This window comes from Sturnira hondurensis, unplaced genomic scaffold, assembly GCF_014824575.4.
Source record: "Sturnira hondurensis isolate 20B ecotype Veracruz unplaced genomic scaffold, ASM1482457v3 Scaffold0008640, whole genome shotgun sequence".
NCBI lineage: Eukaryota > Metazoa > Chordata > Mammalia > Chiroptera > Phyllostomidae > Sturnira > Sturnira hondurensis.
In genome coordinates this window covers 12,220,657-12,243,054 of record NW_028081271.1, presented here as the reverse complement: position 1 = coordinate 12,243,054, position 22,398 = coordinate 12,220,657, and the positions used below count along the sequence as shown (strand labels likewise).

Below are 22,398 nucleotides of genomic sequence, written 5' to 3'. Positions count from 1 at the left end.
AGGGTCCTATCAGGCATGTTTCCTCACTAGGGTTGACAAGACATTCTAGACTGATTGCTTTGAAATTCTATTCTTGGGAGAGGCTAAAATGGCAGCTAGATTAGTTATGAGTCTTGGTGGGACTTAGCAAAAGTGACTCCATTTGGGGGCCATTGTTTCTTTTTAAAAATCTGAGAGATGTTATCCAAATGTCCACCACCAGCGCCACTCTCCGCCACCGCTCCGTAGTTAGTGGTTCTCGAAACTTTTCATTGATCCCTTTGTGGTTGGGTGTTTTTTTTTTCTGAATCTCTCTGGTTGCAGCTTTAGGCTCATAATTTATTTTAGGCTAAATCCTGTCAGGCACAAACCACTTCCACTCAGGCGGCATTGTTAATGAAGTCATTCTCAGGAATTGTTGCATTTGCCCATTCAAGCCAGGAGTCGGCTGGGTTTCCTCTTAGCCTGAAGTAAATGTTTTCCTAAATTCCAGAGGCTACCCACCTTAGCAATGGCCTGGGACATACAGGTGACGGCATTATCTTTTCCTTCGGCCAATGCCGGAGTTAAGGTAATGTAGGAGGAGGTCTTGGTCTGGCCCCTCGGGCACACGCAGTCTACATCAATGTCAGCTACTTCTCCTTTTCATTCCAGTGTTTGGGATAAAAATTATAGCCTTACTCTTCACTTCATTCAGTCCCAGGTAATTGATGACTCTTTTTGAATCTATTTTTTTTAATTTGTTTTGGAAATTTCCACTCAGCTCTCCTCCAGGATCTCAAAGTCACCTGAAATCTGCACCTGTCTAAAGTCCCCTCCCTGAATCTCCTTGAAGATAGAGCCCCTTTCAGGAACATGTCAGTAAATCATCAGAATAAAACAGCAACCGTGAATGACAAACAACTTGAAAATGTCCATTGTTAAAGATCTGATGAGAGTTTATTATAATGAAATTGACCATGAAACTTGGTCATTCCTGAAACATGCAACATTTTATGACATTCCAGCAGAACATGCTACTTTAGGAGTTTCATACAATTCCTAGAACACTTTCCACGTACACTTACACTAATACAACATTAAGCTTAGTATTCTTACTCGACAATACTTCCCATGTGTTTTAACATATCAGGTGAGCCTGAATATTTTAACATCTTCCTTTATGAGGTGAGAGAAAAAATTTTTTTTAATGTTCTAGGAATTGTCTAGAAAATCCCAAGTGAGTTCAGTGTCAAAAGGACTTGACTTGGAATTTGATTTTGGGAAGTTGGTTAAAAACAGCAAAAGGATTTACAACATTTGGTCAAATAGGATCAGAGTTTACTGGGAAACAATACTTAGTGATCCATCATTCCGCTGTAGGCACAATTGAAGGTTTCAGGGGCGCATACAGCAGGTTACACAGCTCTGAGAAAAATTTAGTCCCTTGACTGTCAAGAAGACTAGGTTCACCAAGAACACGCACCCAGCTTCCCTTGTATACAGAGTTGTTTTCAAGTAGCTTTAATTACATATATTAGAATTCTTACTCCTTAACAGCCTTTCATTTCTAGTGAAAACTAAGAAGTAAACAGTTGTGAACTATCTCTTATATTAGCATTCTGTGGAGGGGTAGACTTACAGATACTTTCTATGATTTTTAGAAACGTACTTTCTCAAAAAATTTCTCAGTATGACATCAAATATGTTTACAAATAGACCCAAATACCTTTAGATCCTCTGTAAAAGGAAGCCAAAAGTGTGGGGGAAGGGGGACCCCAATGTTCAGTAATTAATGTTTCAGTATTTTGTTTTAATTGGAAATGAACTAGATATTTAATAAATTTTCCTCATTTAGCTTTTATCCTAGTAAAACTGAAGTCTCAAGTTACCAAAAAGATTTGGAGTAACTATTTTAAAAGTTCACCTAAAAGCTTTTTATCCTTACTTACATTTGTTTGATGTACTTGTTCCTAACAAGTATGTTTAGATTACTTCTGAAAATTTTCCAAGATGGAAAAGTGTTGGGAGGTCTTTGAGCAGCCAGAAGGTTGATTTAATGTCCTCACTTGGGCCGTCTGTTAAATGGGTTCCATTTCTAGGGATCAGCCTCCCCTGTGAACAGATAACGAATCTGGTGCTGAGTGTTATGCTCGCCCAGAACCCTGGAGAAAGGCTGTTTGTTTGATGCAGGATGGGATTGCCATACCTGCTGCCCTTACATAGATGCGTCTGCTCTCTAGGGCTGTTATGAATAAGAACAGAGAATGATTTTTAGTTTGCCTGGGGTCCTGTTTTACAAAACTGACTGTGACTTGGAAGGGAAAAAAAAAGGCTGTTGAGAAGGACTTGGCTTTCCTGTGGTCTTGTTTTGAATGTTTGGCAGTCGCTTATCTGTCTGTGTGCGATGTTGTCCTCTGTAAACTCCCATTAGGGTTCCCGAGAACCCTCTTGCTGTAATGCCATGTAGGACAAAGTTTCTCAAAGCTTATTGGATGGGCTGACACCGCGTTGGCTTCAGCAGTGTTGGGGTGCGTGCCCAGCCCTCCTCCTCCTCCTCCTCCCGGCCCCGTGGGGCAGAGTCTGGGTCCTTACCTGCCGCTTCCAAGGCAGCCTGCTGCAGACACCAGCCTGTACCTCCTTAGACGGACATATCCCGCTGAGTCTCTGGGTAACCCCTGCTCCGATTTCGGGCAGCCTCAGAAGGTGAGAAGTGACCAGGACTGCTGTTTAGGAAACTGAAACCTGCAGGAAAGGAGTGTGGACCTCTTAGTCTAAATGTCAGGGTCAAGACCTAACACAATTCAATGAGAGCAGAAGTGCCTGGGGAAGTAATTAAAATGCGAAAGAATCAAATTCATTTCTGCCTCTTATTTCTTCCCAGACGCAAACCTGTTTTTAAATGGCTTGTGGCTTTTGAGTGACAAGGTCCGTTGTGGGAGAATCATCTGATTAGCGCAGACAAGCATCTCACAAAAAAACCCAAATTGGGAAGGTAGGCCCAGACTCATTCACAATGAGACCTAAGCCACGTCTGCACGGTTTCAGTTTCCAGACGGTCTTCAGCCCCCGCAAGACAGATCAGGAGGAAGGAAAGTGTCACCAGGAAAGTGAGGCATGACTTTGTTCTGCAGTTGTCACTGGTGCTAGTGGTGATTTTCACCCGCCACTTAGCCACATTGTCCCTCTGCAGGGACCCCAGGGAGCAGAGTCTGTCCTTAGGCTTCTGATCACTCTTCGATTTCCCCCTCGTCCCCACGCTGCCTCTCGGCAAGGGGTGGTGACTGGGTCATAGATGCAGCTCTTTTCTCTCCAGGGGTGTGGCCACTGTGCTGACCGGGGCAATCGGACCGACTTCCCGGCGTGCTCTCTCAGTAACAGGGTCTCAGCATGAGCTCCGGGGAGGGGAGCAGAGGGAGTGAGATGGGTATTGGCCTCCAGCCCCCATAGCCAATGCAGTTAAAGCTCCAGGTGCTGCTCCGGTGGCACTTGCTGCTGCAGTGGATTATGGGGGGCGGGGGGTGGCAGCAGTTTACCAGGAAATCCCATCACCTTTGATGCCACTGGGATTTCCCACGTGGCATTTTGAAAGCCACGCTTTGTATTAGAAAGCACTATATGTACTTAGAGAACCATCTCTGACTGTGTTTTTGCCTTTTTGACAAAACTGAAATGAGTCGGTTCAGGAGAGAATGAGCCCTGGGCACGCTTCAGGGAGAGAGCCCTCCCCCGCAGCCCCACACACGGAGTTTGGCAAACGGAACAAAGCATGTGTATGTGTATCCACATGTGTATCCACAGTGCAAGTTTATGTTCTGTTCCATGCCAGGGGCCAATTACTATTTGGCCTCGTCCCTCGAGCTTGTGGAGAGAGCCTAAAATCACTGGACATCTAATGATGCCGTAGCACTGAGGATTAAAACTGATTCCTATCTTTCTGTTCTGTAATTTAAAAAAATCACGGAGTTGAATAGTAGTATATATAAAATATTTATGACATTCTTTCCATTTTAAGCACATTGTCCATGGCTAAAGCTAGAGGTTAGCGATTCTTTCATTCATCCATATCTACTAATCACCCACGTTCTGTTACACTTTTTGCAAGTTGCTAAAAGCCAGTGGCTTCCCTTAAGGCCCCTGAGGGTTGAGATGATTTAATTAGCTCAGCAGATGCGTGGTGTGACCACCAATGGCTCACCCCTGCTGTGATTCCCTCTGAAGAGACTGATTATCATAGCAACTGCATTCAGTAATGCAAAGGTAAGCTCAGCTTGGTGCCCAGGAGTAGTCCTGCCTTTTGACCTGATCCAAGATCAAGATCATGCTTCGTGCAGGCATATAGACAACCATTTATTAAAGAAAATCGTGCCAGATGCTTCTTGGTAAAGAGCATGCTTAGCCATCTATAATTTCATAATCTGCTCTTGGGTGCCTGGCACAAAATAGATACTCAAAAAATATTTGTTACATCGTTACAGACAGAGAACATTCCCGTTTATTTCAGTTGCTCCAAAAGCACCTAACTCGAATGCTTTGGCGTGTTGGAGATAGGAACAGTAGCTTTAAATACTTGTGTCAAAGTTTCTTCCTGAAACCAGGTCACCTGATTGCCCCAGTGCTCTGTTCACGCCTCTGTTTGGGCGGGTGACACAGCCTGTCTTGCACTGTATCAAGTTGGAGCCAGGTTTGTACCCATGTGTCAACTCCTTGGTGTCCTCCACAGGGGCTATGTTTCACTTTTCTTTTTTTTGAACTTTCCTAGAGGTTCCCTTAGCACAGTGCCTGGAGTATAGTAGGTACTCACCGAAGGATTGTTGAATTAGAAAAAAAGAGGTCAGTGCGAACTACCAGTTTTTCACTGGACACCCCATTATAATCCTCTTGCCAGACTTACTCAATAGAACATCATCACCTTCAGTTAAAGAAGCTGAGGTTAATAATTATTAGTGCTTCAGGGAGTGGGGCGGTAAACACCATGTGGGCATAGCACAGCCTGTCATGGATTTGGTCCCCAGTGGTTGTACATTTCGCTTTTGCTGCTGGTCTCTCTCATTTGGCGCGCTCTCTCTCTCTTTCTTTTTTAAAAGATTTTATTTATTTATCTTTAGAGGGGAAGGGAAGGGAAGGAGAGAGGGAGAGAAACATTAGTATGAGATTGCCTCTCTTGCGTCCCCTGCTGGGACCTGGCCTGCAACCCAGGCATGTGCCCTGACTGAGAATTGAACCATGATCCTTTAGTTCACAGGCCCTCACTCAGTCCACTGAGCTACACCAGCCAGGGCTTTTTTTTTTTTTTTTTTAAGTTGAGCAGGTGTGTGGAGCCTGCCCTTTCCTGTCCCAGAATGTTCCTTTCAGGTAGTAACCACCTGAGGACTTTCACCGCCCGCTGCCGCCGCCGCCCCCCTCCCGAGCCCCACCAGTGAGTTACAAGGGATTCTAGGGTGTGGTTTCGCTCCTGTGAAAATAGATTTTCCGTGTTTTCTGAGGCAGGTTGGAAAACTCACACCTGAGCCATATGATCAAGCCCCTTTTGTCCTCAAGTGATCGGAGGGACTTTGTTTCTGGAATGGTCAGCCTCCATTTGGTGTGTGGAACTCACCAACTGGTGAGAAATCTGTTCGATTTGTGTCGGTGACAACTCGTCGATGTTTCAGGACCATCGTTGTGCCCCTGGGGGGGTTCGCATTTCCTTCCGTCAGGGTTGGTAGACCCGCTACAAAGAGTAGTCGGCAGTCCTTTCTGCAGCTGGTGGTTTTGAGTTTAAGATCAGAGTCTTTATCCTCTATGCTGAAATTGCTTGTTATTTCTCTTTGTACTTTTGGGCAGATCTCTAACAATGCCGGGCATAAGGGTGCTCACAGTTTCCGTACAACTCTGTAACATTCCTTGCGTCAGTTGGCTTCTGTCTAAAGGCCCAGAAAGCTTACATCCTATGCCTGTCTAACAGGCCGACTCACATAAACAACTGTTCGAGTGACAGCCTTGACTTCACTGGTAGTTTGTTTCTTAGCCATTTCATGCCCATTAATGCGCACGCTCTGAAAACCAGGGTCTGAAACCCAAGCAGATGATTGGTGGTGTGAGCGTTGTGTGGTGCTGGGTTGTTAGAAAGCCCCGCTTCAGCTCCCTACAAGGATGGTCAAATGAACCACAACACGGCTCCATTGGGTGCATACGAGAACAGTTGAGATGAATTGACATGTTAATAAGTTGCATGACTCTGAAGACCAGGAAGAAAGGTGAGAAGAGGTCGTAGGAGCTTGCCCCTGAATTTTAAAATAGGTTGTAGGAGCTTGCCCCTGAAATGAGTCTTACGAATATGTGCAGGTGAGAAGGAAGATTTTGAGATGGACCCTTTTGGAACCACGAGGGCAATGAGGTTGCATCCTCCACACCAGTTCTGGTCCCCTGGAGTGGGAGTTTGGGGACTCACACGGGAGACAGCCCACAGGACAGTCTTCAGGTTATGGACAGGGGCAGCAGACGTGGGTGCTGGCTGTTTGCCAATCCAGCTTTAGACTCTAAAATTTACCATCTGTAATGCACACTCATTGGTGGTCAATAACTAACAGATCCATTCCCAGGAGGGGCCCTGTGGTCTGTCCAGCCCAGGGGGCCCTCGGCAAAGCGTTTGGCAAAGGGTGGTCATCCTCTCTGATTATAGCTTCAAAGTTCAGACGGTAACACCAAAATGTTTTGTTCCCGCTGACTGAGTAATTATGAATATTTCATGAATTTTAATGAGCAATTATGACTAGCCCATGAATTTTTGGAACTCAGCATTTTAGTAACAGTTACCATTAAATCTGTTTTCCATTATTTAAAGAGTTACTTCTCTGTATGGACCTTACCTTTACTTTTTCAGTCCTTAAATCTTGTTAAATGATGTGTGTTCAGTAAGCCTCACCCTCTTTGGCTTGTAACACTGACTTTCTGTGCCCCAGATTGGGGGGTGAGGAGGTCAGTGAAGGAGGTGCGTCAGAGTCTTTTGGAGGAAAGTTTGAAAATAGAAATTAAATATTATACGTTGAAATGTGAGAAATAAAAACAAAACGACTGCTTTCATGATACCTAATACACATCATTTTTTAAAGTCTTCTCGAGAGGTAACAAGTTAGGCCATCATTCTTACGGAAAGGTTCCACCTGGGGACACAGCAGGTCTCCCTAGGAGAATTAGACGAAACCAGGACAGAAACATTCCCGATTTATTACATGTTCTTGGTGCCCTCCCTCGGAACCTCTCAGAACGCCTTCTCTGTGTTCACGTCCTCTACCACACCTGGAGACAAGGGCACTGTCAGTGGGGTGACTCCCAAATCCAGCCCCTGGGTCCTGCCTCTTACCCGACTCTCTGTGCTTGTCCACGTTTCCTGTAAAAGCAGAGAGAGGTAATGAAATCCATTCTCCTTACAGTTCAGAGTTGGAGGCTTTCTTGTTGACTGTCATGTAGTCACTAAGCACTAAGGACTTAGTGTAGGTAGAGCTAATGTGAATTACTCAGTAATTAAGAGTAAGATTACATTATGCCCCCACAATCCTCATTCCAGGGTGTGTGCCTCAGAGAAATGCACACACAGGTCAACACGAGGGCATATGCAATGAAGATTATTCCAAGGCTGTTTATAGCAGGTAACTGGGGCAAACCCAGGTCTTCATCTCTAGGGAAACAGAAAGGTAAAAGGTAGTGAGTATAAAGTGGAATATTTAATAGCAGCCCCACGGACTAGATGGATAGACAGAAACATGACGGGCCTTAAACTGGTACTGAGCGAAATGACAAAGAAACAGAATGAGATCTGTAACACAACGTAATTGATATAAATTTCAACCACCCAAAGTAACACTATATGTATTTTAACATAAATCCCAGGGTCTGTGTCCAAAGGAATATACCGTGAGTGCCTGGAAGTGGGAAATTGGGAAGGCCGAGTCTTCCAGATGGGGCGAAGAGAAAAATTAAAATAATGCAGGTGAACTTGAAAGTGTGTAGTTAATTGAGGCATGCGGTCACCTCACGTCTCTGCACTGATAGTAAGTACAAGCGTGAAGAGAGTCATGGGGGAAGAGAGGACTTGCTTGAAAGAGGCAAGGATTAAGGATACCAAGAAAAGTGATGAATGTTTGGAATCACTGCTTTGGAAAATGGGAGGTCAAGTTCAAGGACTGCCAGGGAGCCCCAAGGGCTCCCTGAAGGCAGGAAGCATGAACTAATTATGGCCCCAGGCTGCGTGGCTGTGCCTTTTCCGAGAGAAACACTGGACTGCCTGATGCAAGAGTGAGGTTGGAAATGTTTGAAGTTACCCTGTGTGCATTGTGACCAAATAAGAAATCATATTTGGTCTTCCTCCCTGGTTCTGCCACACAACTCCTACAACCCTTGGAATTTCCTAAGAGCCATAAAGGTGTTTTTTATGATGTGAATGAGGTGATTTTTGGAACTCACTTAAAAATGGTACCGGTTGCCAGGAAAGGCAACCATTGCAATGACAGGGTTGGAGATTTCAGTCCACCCCACGGCCTTCCTGGAGGATAGAAGGACCAGGGGGTGAATCAGTTGCCAGTGGCCCATGATTTGATTGATCGGTCCTGTGGGAGGAAGCCTCCAGGAAAACACATGAGGAAGTGGTTTGGAGAATTTCCGGGTCAAGGAGCACTTGGCAGTGTGAGGAGCCACACATTCGGGGAAGCAGCGGAAGTTCCGCAGCCTTGCTCTGTGCCTTGCCTTGTACATCTCTTCCTTCTGGCTATGCCTGGGTTCTATCCTCTTAAGTAATTTTTTCCTCTGATTTCTGAGTGTTGTTTTACATTACTAATCCAGCTCAAGGAGGGGCCCTTGGAACCTCCAGTCTGTAGCCAATCAGAAGCACAGGTGACAACCTGGCTTTCCATTTGGCATCTGCAGTGGAGGGGAGTCTTATGGGACTGAGCCCTTAACCTGTGGGATCTAACGCTCTCTCCATGTAGATAATGTCAGAATTCAGTTGAATGGTAATACACCCAGCCGGTGTCCAAGAATTGGTGGTGTGGGGGACCCCCACCCCACGGCAGATTTGGGTGACCAGAGCCCTTACCTAAGGCAAGGGGGTTTCAGCCAACGCTGAAGAGAGGGAGATGGAGCTGTTGAGGGGCAGGTGAGAGAGGGCTGAAGAGCACCTGGGTGTGGGAAGGGAACCTCACCCTTATTGGGCAGCGCACTGGACCAGAGTGGGTGTAGGAAGCGGGTCATCCTCGTAGCTCTGTTGCAAGCAGCCTGACTCTCCCAAGCCAGGAGCGTAGAAAGGAAACCTAATCTAAGTCAATACATATTTCTTAAGCCAAATAGTTGGGCTCAAAATCTGGGTCAGCATGGGGGACTTAAAGTATTTGCTGAATCAAAGGAAGGAGAGAGGGAGGTAGTTCTGAAAAAAATGTGGTTGCCAAAACCAATAGTCTAGAAACAAACAGATTTTGGTCAGGCACAGACTGTCTTGGCGGGCGGATCCTAAAGGAATAGGTCAGGCCTGGAGCAGCAGCAGGTCTCAAGCTGGTGAATACCCGCTCCCCACTGCTTTGGTTTAGTCAATCAGAAGAGTCCTCTGGGTGCTGGCGGAAAGGGTGGGGAGAGGTGTGAAGGAGGAAGGAATCATGGGAGGTTCTGTTTTTGTAGGGGGAGGCAGGCTGATATAATAAAAGAGGTTATTCTGTTTCTAAATTTTTGTGAAATGGAATGTGTCAGCTGCTGAACCTGGGGCTACGCCAGAAATGATCTCGCTCTTGAATATGTAGATTCAAAGTGGACAAATCAACTCTTCCTAGTTATTGGAGAACAGGGCGTGTGTGATTATTAAATCCCATTCTTCTGTGAGTCTCCTTAAAGACACAATAAAAGCAGATTTATCGGGAAAGTGAAACCTCCATCCCACCTGCTGTTTTCCGCTTCTCTCCCAGCAGCAAGAATTAGGGGTTCTCGGTGGCTGCTGAAGTCCTCGCTCTGTCTCTGCCTTTCTGTGTCTCTGTTCCTCCCCCGCATCCATGCCCGACCATCTGTCTGTCCGTCCAGCCATCCACATTCACTTTTCTATAGAACAACACTTTCTATGTACCGGGTGCTATTTGTAGCGCTTGTCAAATACTAGCTCGATGAACCTTCCTATCAGCCCCATGAGTATTACTGTCATGCCCATTTCATAGATGGGAAGCTGAAGCAGAGAGAGGTGTAGAGCCTTCCGCCAGGCACAGGACCCCAACCCAGGCAGCGACGCCCCAGCATTCACACTCTTTTCCACCACATCCATGGGCCTCCTGAGTGACTCTGAAGTCCACCTGGGACGTTATTCCAGGGCTTGCGTGGTGGCCCCAGGCTCCTGCGGGTCCTCCCTCCCCACACTGGCCTTCGGGCTCGGCAGCTGCCGGGAACTGCCCCTCCTCCACTGCAGCTGCTTTATCTTTACCTCCATTTGTTATGCATCTCTCCCTTTTCATCTTCTCTCCCATCTGCCCTTGTGTGAACAGATGTACGAGCTTCCTCCTTGAGTTTCCAGGGCAGAAGCTGGGGGCTCATGAGTCTTACGCCTGTTGTGTTAGAGATGAAAGTGTCAGTGGCCTGCTGCTGGGCTTCCTGCACTCTTCCCTGCTCCTCAGCAGTGCCTGTCCCTGTCCTCCTCAGCCTTAGCTGAAACCTCGCCGTGCTAGGTAACTCCAGACACGTGCTGTCCCCTCTCCCGCCCCAGGCAGCCTGGAGCTGCTTTACGAAGGCACATACCCGTGCAGACTCAAGCCCCTTGGAATTTCTGAGACCAGAAAGGTCATCGCTTAAAAATATTGTCATCTCTCAATGCCAGAGTGTATCTGTATATAGGCAGGCAAATGCCTGCATGTTTCCACTTGACCGATTTAAGCCTCTTTACCTTTGACCAAAACCCACTAGTAATCTCAATGTGTTTCTATCTTTAAAAATAAGTATGGCTTTAGTTTTATCTTTAAATGGTTTCCACTGAATGCAAAGCGTGTTCATCTTCAGGGTGAACCAAAGGGTTTTTCAGCTTGCCAAGCCCTGCAGTCACTAGAGCATTAACTGCAAAATGCAAATTAACAGGCCAGCCTGGTCAAGTCACATGACCAACAATGAAACTGCCTTCCTGCCCTGAACATGCTGATGGGTCGGTGGGGGAAACAAGCTCCCAGAGCAGACGAGGCTCAGTGGTCCTTTCAGGTGGCACGCAGGCACTTGCTAAATACCTCCCGTAGCATTTTCATCTAAGGAGGCCAAAGATAAAAGCCGTAAAAACCTTCCCAGCTTAGTTTTCTGCCTGTCTCATCTCATGTCCCAGAAAACAGCAGCAACAAGGCAAAGACTACGAGCTTCATGTAAATTCAGGATCCGCTGGGGCTGTTGTATTTTGTAGGTATGAAAAGGATCCAGCTATTGAATCCAGCTTTCTTGAGCGTGGTTGTTTGCTCCCTGTTCCTGCCTTTGGCAAGTTTTTCTGGGCAAGTGTAAATTTTTTCTTAAAGGAAACATTTATCCTCTTGCATGCCACCAAGTTACTGAAACCGAGGCAGATAAACTTAATCCAGGAGCATTTGATATTTACTCTGTGTTCCAGGACATCCTGACTGTGACACAGCTCCTCGGTTTATAATTTAGGGGTAGTACCAAGCCTAGCTCCCGTGAGACAGTTAGAATAATCTAACCAGGATTATAGCCCAGTGCTCAGGGTTGGGTGCCCAGCCCGGTCTGGGGCGAGTCCCAGCGGGGACAGGTGAGTCAGAACGCTGAAGCAGTTTGGGAGGGATTTGCAGGTGCTACTGAGGCTGGCCGTGAGCATGGCGACAGTGTGAAGGGGGACAGAGAATTGTTTCCTGTGGGTCCGAGGCGGGAAAGGAGAGTATAGGGTGCTTCGGGGACAGTGACAGACAAGCCCAGCTGGAGCAAAGGGTTTCACGAGGGTGGGTAGCAGTGTATTAACGAAAATGGTGATCAGTTTTTTCCCCTGAACCACAAATCTAGGCACATGTTGTGATGTATAAACAGTGGAGGGAGGGGTATTTGACAGCGAGATCGTCAAAGGAAATTCGGAACGTGTGTTTTTGTCACCATGGAGGACCTGAGTTGACCCAATGTGGTGGCCAAGGTCGAGAACGCTTGTAGGAGCTCTGGGGAGGGATCCTGTGAGTCAGCCAGCATTGTGAGAACAGTATTTTAGAAAGACTTTGCCTCAGGATGTTCAGCCCCCAGGGCTGCAAATCTCTTCTGGAGATGTGGCTTGAACCCTCTGTTCACTTGTTTCGAGGAGCCTGACAAATAAGAAGGGGTGGTGTATGCTCTACCCACTCCTGTATCCCAACACTTAACATGGTGCTCAGCGCACAGTAGGTAGTCAATGTTCACGCACTGAAGAACCTGGAAATGGTATTCAGGATAGACAGGACAGGGGACACGTTGCAGGTAATACAGACATAAGTTGAAAACAGGGTTCCCTTATTTGCCGAGGAAACTCACTGTTTCGGCTTGAATCGTGTAAGGATTTTGACCTCAGGATGTGGCTGAAAAGTAGAGACCAAGTGGGGAGAAGTTGAGAGTATTTTTGAGGGTATTTGAATGGCTCCTAACGGTAGAACCCTGTAAGACAATTGGAGACTGAAGGCAGTGGTCCCCGAGGCAGAGCCTCCCTGCCTTCCTGTGCTTTTGCAGGAAGTGCATTTTGTAGAAAAGTCAGAGAGGAACTGAGCTGGTGATTCACAGCAGGCTGACAAGGCACCGCAGCCGCCTCTGAAGCTTGGCCCCGCATCCTCGGGGCTGCCCCGCGGGAGCCTGCAGTCTCGGCCCAGCCTGTCTCAGGGCTCTAGGGGCCAAGCTGAGGATCACGGCACCGCGGGCTGGAGTCTAGGATGGTAAGACGTTTTCTTTCTTTGACTTAATCTCTCTGCTTCTAAACCCATTCTGTTTTCTCCTTGGTAACAAACTGTCGATGGAATTTTCTAACCTGCTTATGCTGTCAGAGCCACCTCAGGGCAGTGAACTTGACCAGTCCACAGTGTTGGTGCTGTGAGTGTGTACTGGATGTAGAAGGCTAGTCTAAAACAGCACGCTAGCATTCTTTGGATTTTCCTATGGCAAAACGGGCTCAACCAAGTGTCCGTGGACTAAACCTAAGTGAGGGCAGTGAAAATGAACACTTGCCGCCGTCCCACTCGGAAATGCGCTCTTGGGTGCGGACCTCAGCAGCCCAGCCCTGTGAGGTTTGACGTTCAGTTTCTGCCACGCTCTGGGGCCTGGCGTCCATTAAGAATTTTGGAGGTTCCGAAAGCTCAGGGGTATTTTTAGAAGAGGCTTGTTCCTACAAGGGAGGAAGTCTGGCAGATGGCTCTTCCGCCCGGATTATTTTTTTCTAGCTTTCTACCAGTGCAGTATGGACAGAACGCTGGCAAGCCTTCTTTCTCTGAGGACAATGGGGGGAAAAGCCACTCTGAAAACCCCGGGCAGCAGCTGCAGGGCCCAGAGTAAGGACTCCACGCCACTGGCTGTGGATGTCACCTTACTCTCCTGTGACCGTGGCTAAACAGGGGGAGGCAGGAAAGGAAGTCTGAGCAAGAACGAGTCATTCATCACCGTGCGTGAGCACAGACATCTGTGGGGGGCTCTGTTCTCACCGCCCCGATAAGACTGTTACTCACCGCCCAAAGAGGAAAGACTCGAATGTGTGGTTTGGGCCCATTGAAACCACTTCCTTAGATGATGTGACATAAGATTGCCTCTTGCAGATGGCTTGCACAAGTTTTATGTAAGACAAACTGCCATTAAGGACGGAAAAGTGCCCTGAAAAAAATAAGTATGATCTTGCTATACGCTGTTGCGTGTATTGGGGTTGCCTTTTGGCCTTAGGTGTGGCAGAAGAATCTGTTAGGACCCAGAAGAGTCGCCTCTGGGACGATGAAGCCCTTTCCAGGGATTCTTAAGAGAGCTGTTGCACGCGCAGACTGAAGACGCAGAGACAAACGTGCTGGTCGGTCATGACTGTGGTGACACGCGGGCCCTTTTGTTTTCACACCTGCTCATTCTCTAATTCAAGTGGCAATCCTCTAAGGGTGCAGACGACACCGGTTCCCAGGGTGGGAGATTTTGGCTGCATCACTCCCAAGATCTTGCTATTAAGGGAAGGGAGTCACCCCTCTCCCTCCCCACCTATACCTGAGCGTTCCAAATGCCTATTGGGTTTCAGGTACCTGGGGGGCACGTACTTGAGCCTTTCCTAGTAGAGAAACAATAGTGATGTCCCCAGAAGCCATGGTGACACGAAATGGTGGTTCCCTCCCCACTCCCTCCCCCACACACAGCCTGCAGAGAATTTATTATATAAGCATAGGAGTCCCCTCATTTTGTCTGCATTCACTTGGTGGGTCCCCCATAGTGTGACTTCCCTCACAGTGACTAGATGCAGAGAATTAACCCCCCAGAGTCTCTGAAGGGTTGTCAGTTCTGAGAAATAACTCTCCCATCCCCAAGACTGTTCTGTGGGGGAGTCACCCCTCCTTGATCCTGCCTGTCCTACTAAGGGGCCTCAGGGAAATTTGCCATCTGGAAATTAAGGAAAGGTTTGTTGGCCTCAGGGCCCCTTAGTGGGACATCCCTCGAGCTCCGAGCCTCATAGACGAGCCAGCAGGGGAACAGCTTGGCAGTCCCTGGGTCCACACAGGCCCTAGTGACTTTCTTTCTTTCTAAAGATGTTCATTTCCAGTGTATCCAGTATTTCAAGCATCAATAAAGTTCATACATGATTAAACTGATGTTCCTGAATCTCCCTAAGATTTCTCAAGTATTGACATTTTGCCATATTTTAAAATTTTTTAAATAAAACAAGTTCAATGAAAGATCCCTCCTTATCTCATTTCCATTTTAATTTCCTATTGCTACCCAGAGTTATCACTACCTTGAAGTTGACGAGTATTATTTCCACTTTAGTATAATTCATATTATGTATAGAAAATATGTAACATTGTTTTAAAATGTATATAAATGGTATATGTACTTAATGCCACTTGTATACTGTATTTGAGTCTTTTGAAAGTACTTGTCATATTCATTTTAAGGGTGATTTTCATATCGGTACATAAAAATCAGGCGCACTTATTTTTGACTGCTATATAATGTTCCATTACAAGATCATACCGCAGTGTGTCCACTTCTGCGTGATGATGGACATTGGACTGCTACGATCTCGATTTTGCTGTTGGGAACACTGGCAGCCTGGTCCGCGGTGAGCGTCTCTCGCTCTGCCCTGTGCAGTGCAGCGGCCACGAGTGTAAAATGTGGCAAGTCTAAGCTGCCGTGTGCTGCAGATGTCAGATACAGAGCAGATTTTAAAGACTTAGAATGCAAAAAAAAAAAGAACGTAAAATATCTTATTAATTTTTATGTTCATTTCATGTTGGAATGATAGTTTTATATCTTTTGTTAAATAAAACATACAAATCAAGTAATTTCGCCTATAATTTGGCTACCGAAAATATTAAATTATATATATGACTTGCGTTTTATTTACATGGACCACCCACAGGCCAGCCGTCTGTGTTGATAAGTCAAGTTTATTGGAAACGTGCCCAGTCGTTTACACGTTACCTGTGGCTGCCTCCGTGCTACGGCAGTGGGATTGGGTAGTTGCATCTGAGATCCTATGGCCCGTGAGCCCGAGATATTTGCCATCTGGAAATTAAGAAAAGGTTTGTTGACCCCCATTCTAGAGCAATGATTTTTAACCCGATTTAAACCCGAACCCACAAAAGAAATATATTAAGATTTTGATCCATCCCACACACGCTTGCAACGGAAGTTTTACAAAACAAAATTTAGCAAATCCTGACTATATATTTTTATGTTTTCTGGTCTGTCCTATTTAAAAGTAATAATAAACTGCTTGTCAAGAAACTGCCACAACTCACTGAGTTCAGTTCGACATTCATTTACTACTGGTCATTTGAATATCGTTGCTCAAAGATCTATATCTAAAAATGAAATGACTTCATTATAGGAACATTCATATTCAGCTTTGCAAGATTCATCGGAGTGTTGTTCAGAGTATACGTGTGTGCATATCGCTCTCCACTCCCCCAAACAGGGCCCGGAGGGTCCCATTTCCCGTCATCCTTAGCAATACGTGATACTGATGTTGCCAGGCTGCTCTGACAGGTGTGAAATGAAACCTTCTTTTATTTATAATCTGATGACTACAAGTTTGATCATCTTTTCATGTGTCAGTTGACTTCTCATATTTTTTATTTGTAAATTATCTTTTTATATCCATTGCCCTCCCCCGTTTTTTAATGGGTCATTTGTTGGTTGTATTCTTTTTGTGTTCTGAATTTCAATACTTTATCAGTTGTAGAGACTGCAAATATGTGGGTTGTCTACTCCATGGTTTAAAATTTTCACTTTCTTGATGGTGTCTTGTTTTATCAGACTGAAGTTTTAAATTTTAAAGCAATCGTATTTATCATCTTTTTTCCTGTGGTTCTATTTTTTAAAATCTCATTTAAGAGATGATATTTACCCAAAGATCACCAAGATTTTCTCTGATATTGTCTCCTAACACATTTTAACTCTTGGGGTTTTCTCTCTCATCAAAAATTCCTGTCTGTCCTATTATTTATTAATAGCTGGTGTATGACGGCCTTGAACTGACTTGTCCCCACTCCCGTCACTGAGGCAACTCTGCACTCGTCACATTGCCAGTTCCTGCAGACAGAGGTCTCTGTCCCCCAAATCGTGATCCCAGATATATCAGAAATGAATGTTCGCTGGTCTCACTTACACTGCAGTCTGATCTAGAAGGTTTCACAGACAAATTTTAGTCCTCTTCCAAGGAAACATAATCCCTCTTACAGAAACTACCTGAGATCATTGAAAAAGAGAAAGAGTTACCCAATTCATTTCAGGAGTCTGATTTCACCTTTATACCCAAACGAGACAGGAACAGTACGAGAAAGGAAAATTCTGGGCTAACCTCACGTTTGAATGTGAATGTAGTGGTCCGAAGTTAAACATTAGTGAAACTGAATCCAGCCATGGGTAGTAAATGAAGTTTATGCAAAGTATGCAAGTCATTAATGGAGCTCATCACATCAACAGAATAAAGGAGGAAAACAATGATTTTTGTGTAGGTATGGGAAGAAAAACATTTGATCAAATTCATTAACTGTAGGTGGCATAAGAATAGAAAACACTTCGAAAACTTGGAATAGAAACCCTTCCTTAACCAGTAAAGAGCGTCTACCCGAACCTGCAGCCAGCCTGCCTCGGTGTTAAAGCCGATTTTGTAACGTTCTGTATCGAGTTCCCTCTTTGCCTCTGGCCCCTGAGAACTTTTCTTTCTTCCATTGCTTTGCTGTTACTGTAAATAATTAATTGTGTGCGTGTGTATACTCATATGCACGTTTGTGTGTGTTAAAGTTTTGTCTATATATGTTGAGTGTTTTTCTAAGTTTGTGGAATGGGGAGCTGGGCCAGCTAAGCAGCGATGGCGCCGGAATTTCTCCCTTGGCAATTTTCTGGGCCTTGAAGACGCAAGCGACAGCAGACAGCACTCGGGAGCGGGCAGAGCAGCTGGGTTGTCATGGAGCTGGTTCCTCCCCCCGACTGAGGGGTGGTCGCCATTCACAGCTTCGGATTTGGGCTTCCTCTGAGAAGCCATTACTGATGGATCTGATGAGGATAAAAACATTTTATGAAACTCCTCTGATTGTATTTTGCCACAGTCCTTCCTAAGGGTTTGATATTTCCAAGATCCCTACAGTGACAATGAAATATAGAAATACTATTAACCCGGACACACTGCCGTTCAACAGCTTCAAAACATTTTTCATGGCGGTTCTACGGGTGGGAGATGGAAAGAGCGAGAGGTGTTTCCAGAAAGCACTTTTCATGGTAGCAAACAAACGTTCTCTAAACGTGTCTGTTAATGAACAAGGGATTCCAATGACTGTGAAGACCGGTACAGCACAAGGAGCAATCGATACATTCTTGGCTGTAAGGTCATGTGCATTAAATAAAGCAGTTCTGATGCCAAATCAATACTGTATTGTCTGTTTCCTGCAGCAGATACAGAAATATAGATCTGCGGTCCGGGGAACAAGAATGTCCTCAGGAAATAGCAGTTCAGACAAATCTGGGTTACCACCAACGGGGAAAGAACTGGATTGATTGTGGTGTGTCTCACTGTGTGGTGAAAATGTCAGGGCAGAGTGAATATTCATGTAGTTCGTGGAAAGGGGGAAGGAGAAATCAATAAGCTAACTGCTCTACCTCATGCTGGAACTGTGTTCACCAATGCAGTTTTTTGTTCTTGAACTTGGTATTCCTCCCTGATGTGTTAGTGGTGCTGTCCTAGAGATACAATAAAAAGATTTCATGGGAAGCCCAAGGGCAGATTTATTCCATAGTTCTGGAGTAAGGGTTATGTTAACATGGATTGAGCTGAACACTGCACTAGAAGTCTGGTTAAAATTTAAATAAAGTTTCTCTTAATTCCAAGGAACCACCGAGACTCTTTGAAGCAATGTCAAGAGACTACCAGGCTAAAAAGAAATCCCATGTTTTTAGTCTTGATTTGCAGTTCACTTGTTTTGTGATCTTGCAAAAGCTACTCAGTCTCTGTTTATCTCTATACATTGGCTTGTATGGTAATATTCAGTCAAATCTTTGTAGAGATGTCACACAGGACGTAATAGCAGACAGTGTCAGAATATGAAGACAGTTGCTCTCAAATCATGACTTTGTCATTTGTCTAAATTTAATAAACTCACTTCTCTTAACCACACCCAGGAAGTCTCCTACCGTTTATGCTCATAAGGTTTTGTAAGAGCACCTGTTCTTCCCAAAATCATGTTTGCAAAACTTGCTGGCATCGGTCAGGTTTCAAGAGCATAGTAGGTTCATGGTCAGTAGGCCTGCTTTTAGACTAGAAAACAAATTAATCGGTTTCATTGTTTGTTCCAAATTTTTCAGGCACCTTTTAAAAATGAACAAGAGCAGCTCTGATTTGGAGAAAGTGAGCCAGGGCTCTGCAGAGAGCCTCAGCCCATCCTTCCGCAGCGCCCACGTTAGCTTCACCACGGGCTCCACGGACAGCCTGGCCTCGGACTCCAGGACCTGCAGCGATGGAGGTAACACTTTACCTTGACAGGGGGCTGAGACTCTCCTAAGTCTGGAAGGCCGGGCCTGGGTTAACTGCCAGGGTTTGGAAGGGCTGAGCTAGCCCTGCTTTCCGGGCCCTGCTTTCCCCATGAAGTAGACTCTGCCAAGGAGTCGTTGACCTTAATTCCCTGGTGGATACAGGGCAAGGTGCCTCATCCCAGACCGTGTTCTCCACTTCTACACAATGCATGCACGTGGCAATGAGGCAGGGGAAGCAGAAGTTGAAAACATGCTGAAAGACCCCTGATTCTGCGGGTAATAAGCCGTCTATACGTCAGTCTGCTCTCCATTTCTGCCCTCAGGATGAATTCTTGGGAGGTTGGATACATGCTAACCACAAGTCTTCTCTTTGTTGCCAACCTCTGTGTTTCTCTTTCTTCCTCCTTCCACCAATGCTGTCCCCATCTCATGCTCTCTCATGTGTGCATATGCACACACACACACACACACACATACATGTGTACACATGCACATACTCGGACTCGGTGTTTACATAAATGTTTGTTGAATTAAAAGCATGCGGGCTTCATTAGGCTACCAACCATTCCACCTTCTGGATAAAACTCCAGGGTGTAATGTGTGGGTATGTTCTGACTGGGTATATTTCCAAAAAGAAACTCTTGTTTTTCTATTTTCACTCTTTCAACATGTGTAGGTGTGTGCCCTCTCCTGCCTTGCTCTGGGACTCGGCCATAGCATGTTAGATTTCGACGTGTGCTAACATGACTTCCTCTCTCACTGCTGTGGAAGTATTTCTTCTCAGTAGGCGATTTTCCATGGGAAATATACTGTCACCCACACTTTTCTATCTAAAAGAGGAGTACCGCTAAGACAAAAACGTATATAATAAGTCAGTCTGTGGTGTGTTCTGATGGGAAAATTCTGATAGCTCTAACTTAAAAACAGGAAATGTCTTAACCTTGATTCGGGTGGGATGTGACCAAATAGGATTTTCTTTTTCTGCAGACTTTCCTGGGCTTCTATCTTTTTCCTCTTCCCATCCCATTGTGCAAACATTCCACAAGGCAGATTATTCTGCAGAGGGCTGAGCCAGGAAACACGAGTCCCTGTGCTGGTTAGCCCGGACTCGCTCTCCTGGGATTGGGACCAGTTGTGAGGGAGCAGGCTACGGAGGCACCCCCGTCAGCCACCAGTTAGCTGGTGTTGAGTAGAACTGGGCTTAATTGCCTTAGGACTTTGCTTCCCGAAACCAGCAAATGATGAGGTTTGCTCTCGGAGCTCAAGTGTATCTGGGAAGATAAGATTAAAACTTGTGACACACAGGTGGATGGGATAAGCTAGGAAATTGGACTGCCCAGGACCTGGGTGCTTATAAAGGCTTCTGGAAGAAGGAGAAATCAGTGAGAGCGGGTGGAGGGTCCAAGGAAGGCTTTTTGAGAAGACAGGACCTCAGTCCATATGTGAAATGTGGTCAGGATTGAGGAGGAACGGGCTTTGCAAGCTAAGGAGACAGACACTAAAGAGGAACCAAGACTCCGGGTTCGTGGGCCCTGGGAGGAGGGTAAGACCAGCCTGCCTCTCTCGGACGTGAAGCTGGTGGGAGCGGAGTCTGGATTGTTCGAGGCTCTAGAAACCAGTCTGTGGAGGTGTGGGACAAAAGGAGCCTTTGGGGGCTGATGAGTATAATGATCACACCAGACCCAGACAGTTTTTCAATTCAAATGGTCACACTTTTATGGTTACTCCTTTATCATGATCCAGTTTTTCAGTGGAAAGGCACTTCAAAATTTGGATCCCCAGATCCACACAAGAAGGTATACATCCTGTTCCAGACTCTGGATCCCTAGAGCGAACCATTCGTACTGCCGCTCCTACGCATGGGCCTGCACCCAGAACCGCGCTTTGAAGTAGCAGGAGACCCAAGAGGGGCTCACTCCTTCTTTCTTTGCCCCTCTCTCTCTCTATCCCCCCTGCCCTCTGTCTCTGACATCTCTTAAACATCAATCCAGAGAGTATCTAGAACCACCAGTCACAACACATCAGAAACTATTTAATTTCTCATCCTCAACCAAGGCCGCTTGCTCGAGATCTTTTATTGAATAACTGTCTTCCAGTCTCATGAGTCTTACTCACTTTTACCGTGTAGCCGGAATATCATCCTTCGTGACTTCTTCTGCTATTCGTCATCTAGTGCTAAAGCCGAGACAGTGGCTCCGTATGGGGGAGGGGGAATTAGTTCCAACCGAAGTTCCTTGAAACCAGAATGTAGTGTCTACCTCTAATATTATATATCGACATAATACACCTTTAGGCTATGTATTTATTTTGCCAGTTGGAATTCACTAACACAAACAATGCGATGAATTTTTGCATCCACAGTGTAAGCTGGCTAGAGTGAGGCAGGGACAGAGTCATTCCAGGGCATGTCATAACAGGAGCTTGTGTAAAGTTCTCGGAAGCTCATGAGGATTCATTATTAAAGTTAGATTTCTCCTGTTCAGGTTTTATGGCCAACAAAAAGCGTTTTACATTTTATAAGAAAAACAAACAATGATCCTCTATAACCGTCATGTTTTAAAAACAAGTTGGTCTAAGTTTTATGTTTACAAAATATCGTTTTGGTGTCAATATTAATTTGATGTCTTTCTGCTTGTATCACATCTCCTGCTCCTCAGAGCACATCTGTTATCCCATTTGTCCATGTGGGTAGTTCAGCCGCACAGTGAGTCAGCTCAGTGGAAGGAAAACCGTCTCAGCAGTTGTTTCGGCCTCGTGTGGGAGGAACGAAGTGCGTGTGTCGGGGCAGATCCACCAACACTGCCAAGGGGAAGCTGATCTGTAGTGAATGGATGGGTGGGTGGGTGTGAAGGGGAGCCATCGGCTGACTGAAACGGTCATCAGGAGGCCTTTGTGCTTTAAACTGTTACTTTTATGTACACCAGCCTCACGTCCCATTGAGATGGTTTTCCTTTTTGGTTTAGGGTAACAAAATTCAGTTCAGCCATTGAAGCAGCATCTACGGATGCCAGGTTCCCATAGCGCAGGGGGTGAGAGAGGGCTTCGCTGAACTGAAACTCTTGGCACAAACACTGGGTTCAAGGTCCAGCTATACAGTGAGCGCAGGTAGAGACCATGTGAAGCGTCCGGGCAGCATCCGTATTCTTGTATTTATAGCCAGCAAATCAGAGATACAGAAACTCAATTATGTATCTTGACAATAGTCGGCTTGTTTTTCTGAATAATAATGCCAGGTAGGTTTTTAAAACATATACATTAATTCAGTCATTGATTTGATAGGTATTTGTTGAA

General features: G+C 45.7%; 1 protein-coding gene across 1 annotated transcript in view; it reads left to right on the top strand.

The window, feature by feature from the left end:
* The window catches only part of PRAG1 (PEAK1 related, kinase-activating pseudokinase 1), a 49,715-nt gene that overhangs the window by 10,773 nt on the left and 16,544 nt on the right, over positions 1 to 22,398 (top strand). The window contains exon 4 of the mRNA XM_037055285.1: positions 18,940 to 19,097. Within this exon, the coding sequence (XP_036911180.1) occupies positions 18,940 to 19,097 (158 nt within the window). The remainder of the gene's footprint in view (positions 1 to 18,939; positions 19,098 to 22,398) is intronic.